This window comes from Papio anubis, chromosome 6 (assembly GCF_008728515.1).
Source record: "Papio anubis isolate 15944 chromosome 6, Panubis1.0, whole genome shotgun sequence".
In the NCBI taxonomy this organism is placed as follows: Eukaryota; Metazoa; Chordata; class Mammalia; order Primates; family Cercopithecidae; genus Papio; species Papio anubis.
Window position 1 is genome coordinate 124,400,742 of NC_044981.1, and position 9,247 is coordinate 124,409,988.

Here is a 9,247-nt window from a genome sequence, read left to right on the forward strand (position 1 = left end):
CACCTAAATAGATTATATTTTGCTTTAGTCTTCAAAACCACAACTATTATTTCCATGAGGTTACATTTTTAAAAAGTATTCTATTTTTGCCTATTTTGTTGTTTTAAACTTTATCACATTGCACATCTAGTATAAAAATGTTCATGCTAAAATGACTTTTATTTTTGAGACAGGGTCTAGTTCTGTCACCCACACTGGAGTGCAATAACATGATCACAACCCACTGCATCTTCAACATCCTGGGCCCAAGCAATCCTCCCACCTCAGCCTCCCAAGTAGGTGAGATCACAGGTGTGCACCACCACACCCGGTTAATTTTTTTTTTTTTTATAGAAATGGTGTCTCACTGTGTTGCCCAGGCAGGAGATCCTCCCACCTCAGCCTCCCCAAATGCCAGGATTACAGGTGTGAGCCACCATACCTAGCCCCAAAATGAGTTTTTTTAAAGTCACCATTTTTGTTCATTTTGAACCATCACACATGTCTAGTTTTGAATTTTGCATTGTGACAATAATAAAAATTGTTTTCAAAAATATTCTAGCATTGAATAAGAGTTTAAGACTATACATGTCACTTCCTGCTTTCCCTTGTCACCTCCATGGGTATTTTGATGTACCTCCCAAGTGGTAATACCCACCTATGTCTCCTTATTTGAAAAATCACTGAGGAGGCCAAGCGTAGTGGTTCACAGCCATAATTCTAGCACTTCGGGAGGCTGAGATGGGAGGACTACTTGAGCCTAAGAGTTCAAGACTAGCCTGGGCAAGAAGGCAAGATTCTGTCTCTATAAAAACATAAAAAATTAGCTGGGCATGGTGGTGCACACCTATGGTCCCAGCATCTTAGGGGGCTGAAGTGGGAGGATCACTTGCTCCCAGGAGGTCAAGGCAGCAGTTAGCTGTATTTGTGCCACTGCACTCCAGCCTGGGTGAGAGAGCAAGTTCCTGTCTCAAGAAAGAAAAAGAAAAATCACAGAGGGAGATCTTGTATCAATATCAATTCTACTCTCAACTGTGCTAATCCTTCTGAGAACCCCGATCCTCCAGGAGCATGGGGTGAAATTCGACCTTAGCAATTTTCTGGGGAGAACATCTGGCACAGTAGAAGATGCTTCTGTTCTTGGCTCTGCCTCTTACGAGGTATGTTACATTGGACAAGTCACTTAACCTCTCTGAGCTGTAGCTTTGATGTCTATAAAGCAAGAATTTGAACTTTGTGGCTGTAAGGTCCCTATTGGAACTAATAGTTTTTTCTTTACCATGTAATCCAAAATGTTGACCTATCCTTTCCAATGTTAACCTGATTTCTACTGTCATTGTTGCTTGGTGAAGCTTAAAAATTCAGTCACAGTGCTACACACGACATATTATATGGTAGTGTTATATAAGAAGATAATAAGTGCTATCTAATAAGATAATGTGTTATAGCAGAAGCTCTCTCTTTTGCCACAGCACTGTCAGATGACCCATAATATCCTAGTGTGAGACATTCCCATGTCACTAAGCCACATCTCTCCCACATTTGAGGAAGCAAATCAGAAGACAAATAAGCAAGGTGACTACAAAGAAAATAACTTTGGAGAGCTTTATTATTATTTTTTAACTAAAATGTTTGCAAATATCTACATTTTCATTGCTAAAACTGTAATATATTTCACCGTTATTTACAATACAACTATCCCCTGCAGCTCTAGAGATGTCTTTTACTCCTTCTGGAACTCTCTCTGTATCTTGGAGCATTCATACAGAAGTGAAACAAACCATGAAACCCTGAAAACCTGGTGTGGGGAGAAAAGTTATATTTGTGGCAAAAGTAGTTACCTTTGGCTGGTCCAGAATTTTTTTTCTTGCCTTTCAGAGTCCATTCCTTTGCTCATTAGTAATTCAGTGTTTTTTTTCAACTCACATAGAACTTTCCTTTTTTTTCTCAGGAGTGTTATACATTTTAGGAGAGTGCAGTCATCTTTAGAAGAACCTGGGGAACTTTTCCCTAAGGAATGTGAAAATAGGTTAACTAGATTGGCATTTGTCAAGCTTTGCCCTCAGCTTGAAGTGCTCCATTGGCAGAGGTTGGCCAATGAATAGCAGCTTCTTGTGTCTAGGGGTCCTTCTCCCTCTTCTCATGGGCGCTCTGTTAAAGGTGGAGAGCTATTTTTTATATGATTCCCAAGAGCAGTTTATTTTTGTCCTTCCAGTCCATGTGAGCCCTCTTCATACTGAAGGACTGCATCCCCGGGCCTCCTCCCCAGGAGGATTTCCGGTGGCCTCCTCGTAGGAGGGCGGTAAACACTGGGAGGGGAGAGTGGCCTCCGGGGGCAATGGGGAGTAGGGGAAGTCCTCACTGCCCCAGGCCAGGCCGGGCAGGAGGTCTGTCACCTCTTCTGCAGGTGGGTGCTCTGGTAGGTCAATGCTGAACACCTGCCCCTGGGGTGGCGGGGACTGGCAGCGGCGGTACAGGAACAATAGCAGAAAGGCCAGGAAGAGCAGGATAGTGGCTGGCAGAAGGATGCACAGGAAGGGCTCCACATCCTCCTGGGTGGAGCTCACCCACTGGGTGCCCTGGAGTTAGGGAAGGAAGCCCAGTTAGGAGATGTGGAAAGAAGGCCTCGCATTTCTTTTTTTTTCTTTTCTTTTTTCTTTTTCCTTGGTTTTTTTTTGTTTGTTTGTTTGTTTTTTTGTTTTTTTTTTTTTTTGAGACATAGTCTTGCTCTGTCACCCAGGCTGGAGTTCAGTGGCGCAATCTCGGCTCACTGCAACCTCCACCACCCTGGGTTCAAGCAATTCTCCTGCCTCAACCTCCCGAGTAGCTGGAATTACAGGCATGCACCACCACGCCCGGCTAATTTTTGTATTTTTAGTAGAGACGGGGTTTCGCCATGTTGGCCAGGATGGTCTCAAACTCCTGACCTCATGTGATCCGCCCACCTTGGCCTCCCAAAGTGCTGGGATTACAGGCATAAGCTACGGCCAAGGCCTCGCATTTCTAAGGTCCTGAAGTTCCCTCTCATCTTTCATTCTTCTATTATTACTCACTCTAAAAATCATTGTTATTTACTTATGCCAGTGAGCTTAAGCCTATATGAAATAATGTTAATTTACACAATAAAATGTGAATTCAGAATGTCAAAAAGTATACGTTGATGAGATCTTACAACATTTCCACAAAAGTAAAAATATTGAAATAAGTTTTAGTTGGTAGGTCTGCTGTTCATTTTCTGGAATGAAAATTCTTACTATTTATGTACTTATTTTATTTAGAATGAGACCAATTATGATTTATTGCCACTAACGGATTATGTGGGACTCACTTAAGTTCTTTAATTCTGGAACAAAATCTCATGATGTGTTCACGTCACAGGTAAAAATTACATGCATGTCAAATGTAAATAACTGAATTTGGATTTGATAGTTGGTGCTTATGATGAATGAGATTTTAAAAATTCTTTAAATTTGTTTTTGTAAAATTTGTAGGATAAATATGCAAACATTTTACCTTTTTAAAGACAAAGAATTACAGATGAATTCTTGGGCAACCGAAAATGTATTGATTTTTTAATATTAGCTCACAGAAATGATAATGGCTCCTGATGGCAGAAATAATACAATAGGCATGAAATGATGCTTAAACAGCAAAGTAGGAAAGCAAGGTTAAAAAAAATACTGTTCCTAATGCACAGAGACTGCCTTTTTAATAAGGCTACTAAGAAATAATGAAGTGTTAAAAAGTTTATCTCTTTTACAAAGCATATAGTAACAAGTGTAAATGTTGGTTGCTATTACTATGGAGGAAAAGAAAATATTTTAAAGCCTTGTAATTATGTTTAAAATAAGCAAACAGAATATTAAGCTCTTTACTTATTTGAAAGAAAACCTAGGCCAGGCCCTGTGGCTCACGCCTGTAATCCCAGCACTTTGGGAGGCTGAGATGGGAGGATCACTTGAGGTCGGGAGTTTGAAACCAGCCTGGCCAACATGGTAAAACCCCATCTCTACTAAAAATACAAAAAAAATTAGCTGAATGTGGTGGTGGGCACCTGTAATACTAGCTACTGAGGAGGCTGAGACAGGAGAATCACTTGAACTCAGGAGGTGGAGGTTTGCAGTGAGCTGAGATCGTGCCACTTCACTCCAGCCTGGGCGACAAAGCGAGACTCTGTCTCAAAAAAAAAGGGGAAAAAAAAAACACCCTAATAAACTATGAGAGATGAGGTTCACTCCTTGATTTTGGTGGAAAGGACACATGTTTTGCTGGTCATGACCTCTTAAGAGACTGGTTTATCTAGCTAGCATTTTATAATGCTAGATTTGTATAATCTTTTGTTATTCCCTAAAGACTGTACAACTATGTGTGTGGTTTTGACTTGAAATTAGATGGTTTATTTAATATTTATATTTCCAGATATTTTGTCCTTGGTAAGATATGAATTAAGATATTTTAGCTTAAAGAACATAAAAATAGTGTTCTCGAGAGGCAGAGCATCATCTTTGAAGGTTGACAGCTCTGTGTTTGAATTCCTATGATGTTCTAACACCTGTGTGACTGTGGACTGTTCACTTGCCTTCTCTCGGCCTAGGCTTTCTCCTCTGTGAAATGGAATTAATAATATTGTTATCAAGGGTTAGCATAAGAAGTAAATGAATTAAAGTGCATAAAGCACTTGGTGATAGTACTTATATATTTATATCTCAGTGACTTGAACGGTCAAGTTCACTAAACCTAAAATATTAAAGAAAAAATCAGAGAAATCTAGAAATTTATTGGTGAGGCTAGAAAATCAGAGAAACCTAGAAATTTATTGGTAAGGCCAGAAAATAAAATCTAGCATAACTAAATTTATGTTTTAATAAATACATATTTTCAGAAAAAAAGTCTCATGGTTTATATATGTGACTGTTCTAAACGATAAATTCCTTCTGTTTCTTACATAAAATCTAATTTGATATCAGAATTATTAACTTAAAATCTGTTGTGACATAGTAAGGACTTTGATTACAAAAACTGTAAGAGTAGATGAACTCATAAATTCACTACAATTATTAAGAAATCAAGTTGGAGTAAAAACATTTTAACTATAATTTGTTTTTTCTCTCTAGATGAATCACCAAAAAGAGTTTTAACATTTTTAATGATTAAATAATAGCTTAATAGCTTATACTAGCTTAATAATTCAATAATAACTTTGGCTATTATCTCTTTTAGTATTTCAACACTGATAAGCACAGACAATTTTTCATAATCTATTTTTATTTCATTCTCTATCAATAATATGGATGATAACAGTTTCTGATCAGTTGTGGCCATCAATTTTAAATTCTCTGTTATATCCTAGATAGTTAGTAGGCATAGAATATAGAGATACTTAATGGTCTATTTAAAAGGTTTTATGTTACAGATTCTTTGTTTGTAATTATGCTACTTAAGGTATTCTCAATACTAGTTGCAAAAATTCGGGAAAGGAGAAGTACCACAGTCCCTGCTGTAATCAGTACTTCCGTTGGCTGATTTAAATTTGTCCACATAGAAAGTGGCATTAGAAGACTTTTATGCAGCAAACTAGGACAATTTTTTAAGACAAAGGACTTTACCAGTTAAGAGAAGCCCAGAGCTATCGGACAAATTCATTATAATATCCTTAATTTGCTTATTTAATTATTTATGCTATGTTGCTTAAAATTGTTGGATTTTTTTAATGTGGAAAGGATGTCTTTTTTAGTCAAAAATCCTAATTTGCTCACCCGCCTCAAAGTTATTTTTTAACTTTTAATGTTTTTCTGATGTTTATTTTATATTGGCTAAAGGGATTTGTTGTTCAGGGGACATTTTCAAGAAATGTCCAATTAAAGGTGTAACTGCTAAAGGATATCTCAATATCCATATCAATATATATTTATGTATTTTTTCTGTAAAATGTGGTTTTAGAGAACTTAAATACTAATCTCACCAGTTGGTTTTCCAGAAAGCAAGAAAATAGTTTGATTTCCTTCTTTCTTGGGTTGTCAGCAGTGTCACTCATTTCTCCTCTGATTATACAATTCTTAGGTTTTAGATTTGTAAAAATATTTGTCCTTAATGCTGCCTCCTACGGAGACTGCACCGGTGATTTGCCAGACAAAGCAAAAGCAGCTGCTGCATTTCTTAGTGAGAGACAAAATCTCTTTAACCCCCTGCTGTCTTACCTGAAGAAAGATGCATGGTTTCTGCTAACACTTAAAAACAGTGGTTAATACACAGCCAGGACCAAAGAGAGGCTCTTATTTTTGTATATGTAGACATTGCACCCTGAGCAAAGAACGAAGTTGTAACACCGAGGCTTTTCCGTTGTAACACCTCTGTTGACCCCTGGTTTCAGGTGTTCTTCCACATATTTCAGATATCAAGGGTTCTTAGGAGGATACAGGTGTGCCAAGTTTTACCTGAATGTATCCTTGTCCAAAAAGTATAACTTTCAAGTTATTGCCTTTAGACCAAGCCAATCAGTGAATTCACATTTTTGTTATAGCTGTAAGACAAAATTGCTACCACTACATTTTAAGATCCTAAAACCATAGGTATTGTTGATTTTAAAACTGATGAAGACGTTTTGGGGAAAAAAAGACTTAAGTCATAAGTACAGACCTGCAGCTGGGTCTCCAAGAGAGGCAGGCTGGGCTCACTGGTTAACCACTCGTATGTCTCCCGGCCAGCATGTCCAAACTTCTTCCAGCTGCTGCCCAGCAGTCCCCGCATGTTTTCATCCAGCTGACGCCCTGGCCACCCTTCCACCTTGCTGCCCAGATTTCAACAATGCTGCTTGTTCTTGGCCTGGATCCAGTTTGGATGTGCTTGGTCGATGGCTGTTGGTAAACTCGTCCTCGGATGAATGGCAACAGGGAAAAGAAACCAACCAGAGAGACCTCTCAGGACTGACTGTTTAGATTCGGTGCTTCTGGATTTGTGTCTGTGGCCTTTATCACTATAGGGGTTGGCATCAGATATCAGATATGGAATGGATTTCAGACAAGAGAGTTTTCTGCACTAGCATTACTACAGTGCAAAGAATGGCCTCAGTGAATAAAGAGCTGTTTATATTTAGGACGTAAATAAGAGCCTTTCCCTTTGCTTAGCACACCTCTCTCTAGAGACCTATCTGACCAAGGAAAACTACTCAAGCTGAATTTCCCACTAATTATTTCTGGATTCTGTGGTACAGAGAGAAGAGATATTTGGTAGAAAAGCAAAGACTCATTAATATTTTACTGAATTTACAGATGAAAGATGCCTGATGATAAAGTTGTACAGAAGACAGACCATAGCTTAGATTGTTTGGATGGAATGTTTGCCGATTTCAATTTGTAAAAAAATCAAATTAGCAGTACCTAAATAGTCTTCCTTCTGATTATCTTGTGAACTTCATAACGGTATTGATATCAAGCTTAAAACAAGGAGTTTTCAATTTAAATGTTCACTGAGTTGACTTTGGGATACTTGATTCTACGTATTATTTAACATTTAAGATATGGTGGTTGAATTATCTTTTAGTGGAATAAACTTCAGCTTCAAAGATTTGCACAATTGTTATGGAGAATAGTCTGAGCAATTTAAAAAGAAAAAAGATATATGCAAAATGTTATAACTCAATATTACAACCACCCACATCCTTATCTAAGCATCATTTCTGTACAAGTGATTATCATGCTGAAATAATATTTCTTAACCAGGATTCTTTTTTTAATCTTGATTGAGGTTCTTAATGACTGGCCCATGGTGGTTCATGAATAGGTTTCAGGAGGTGGTAGACTCTCCAAACTTTGTAGATATGTGCAATTTTCTTGGAAGAATCCATAGTTTTCATCACGTTTTCAGATGAGATCCAGCACATTCAGGGTGGTATGGCCAGAGCCTTCACTACCTTTTCAAAGACAGCTGCCATCCCCAACAGATTGTAGTACTTTGTCAACTTTTTTGTGGTGAAAGTTTTCATTAAGTGTCCCAGTACCTCAGTCAGTATCCTCGTGTGGAACTCTCTTTTCATTTCATTTCATCATCATCTTTCTTATTGTGGAGTAAGCTGATTTTGTGCTTTCCATTAAAATATTGCCTTGTTCCATTTATGTGTTCCTATTTTAAATAGATCCTGTATTCCACCCTTGATACATCAGAAACACCTGGCATCCAGTGCACCATTTTGCTTTCTTGCATTTCAGTGGGTTTGTCAATACTGTGGCCTCAACATGAGCCATCCTTCTCCACCTTGTTTACTTATTTAAACACTGTATCTTCATTTCTTTAGAGGCAAATTGGAGATCTGGATTAAAAGCATTAAATATGTATCTGTAACACTGACTCTCTTCCAGTATTGAACAAATTAGATACAAATTCCTGCACTTATGAATACATTTTGGGGTCCCAAAAAATAACAAATTGCACAAATAAAAAATGTATCAGAAGAAGAGAAATATTATGGGAAAAAAGCAGAGAATGGACAGTAAACATTGAAGGGAGGAGGCCCTTTGAAAAGAGGACATCACTTAGAACCTCAGAGGTAAAGTGATATTTGAGCAAAGACCTGAAGGCAGCAAGGGACTGAGCTATGAAGACATTGGATGAAAAAACATTGCAGACCCAGGGAACAGCCAGTGCAAAGGCCCTGAGGCAGGCACATGCCTGGTTCCTTCACCAAGTGACTAGTAGGTCTGGGTGGGCTGAAGCAGTGAACTAGAAGAAAAAAAGTAGAGGATGAAATCAGAGAGGATCTATGGGGGATTAGAGGGTAACATTGAGTTCAGGGTTTATAGAGCATTGGGAGAATGTTGGCTTTTACTCTAAGTGAAATGGAAGAGCTATACAGAGTTTTGAGCAGAGGAGTGGTAAGATCTGACTTCCATTTTTTTTTTTTTTTTTTTTTTTTTGAGACAGAGTCTTGTTCTATCATCCAGGCTGGAGTGCAGTGGCATGATCTCAGTTCACTGCAAGCTCCGCCTCCCGGGTTCACGCCATTCTCTTGCCTCAACCTCCTGAGTAGCAGGGACTACAGATGCATGCCACCACGCCTGGCTAATTTGTTTTGTATTTTTAGTAGAGATGGGGTGTCACTGTGTCAGCCAGGATGGTCTCGATCTCCTGACCTCGTGATCCATCCACCTCAGCCTCCCTAAGTGCTGGGATTACAGGAGTGAGCCACTGTGCCCGGCCCTGACTTCCATTTTAAAAGGATCACTCAGGCCTCTGTGTTGTAACTAGACATAGGGATTAAGAGCAAATGCAGGGA

General features: G+C 38.6%; 1 protein-coding gene across 1 annotated transcript; it reads right to left on the reverse strand.

Moving 5' to 3' along the window:
- Window positions 1–1,873: 1,873 nt before the first annotated feature.
- SMIM28 (small integral membrane protein 28) lies at window positions 1,874–8,819 on the reverse strand. The gene is made up of 2 exons (XM_031667395.1): window positions 6,616–8,819; window positions 1,874–2,558 (listed from the first exon to the last, which is right to left on the reverse strand). Exons 1-2 carry the CDS (start codon window positions 6,724–6,726, stop codon window positions 2,211–2,213), a joined length of 459 nt encoding a protein of 152 aa, XP_031523255.1. The 5' UTR covers window positions 6,727–8,819; the 3' UTR covers window positions 1,874–2,210.
- Between the last annotated feature and the right edge of the window lie 428 nt (window positions 8,820–9,247).

Excerpts from the sequence above, each read along its gene's own strand:
- SMIM28 (XM_031667395.1), bottom strand. The coding sequence starts at position 6,726 with ATGCGGGGACTGCTGGGCAGCAGCTGGAAGAAGTTTGGACATGCTGGC. Across the intron at positions 2,559-6,615 it reads TCTTGGAGACCCAGCTGCAG|GGCACCCAGTGGGTGAGCTC; the intron begins GTCTGTACTTAT and ends CCCTAACTCCAG.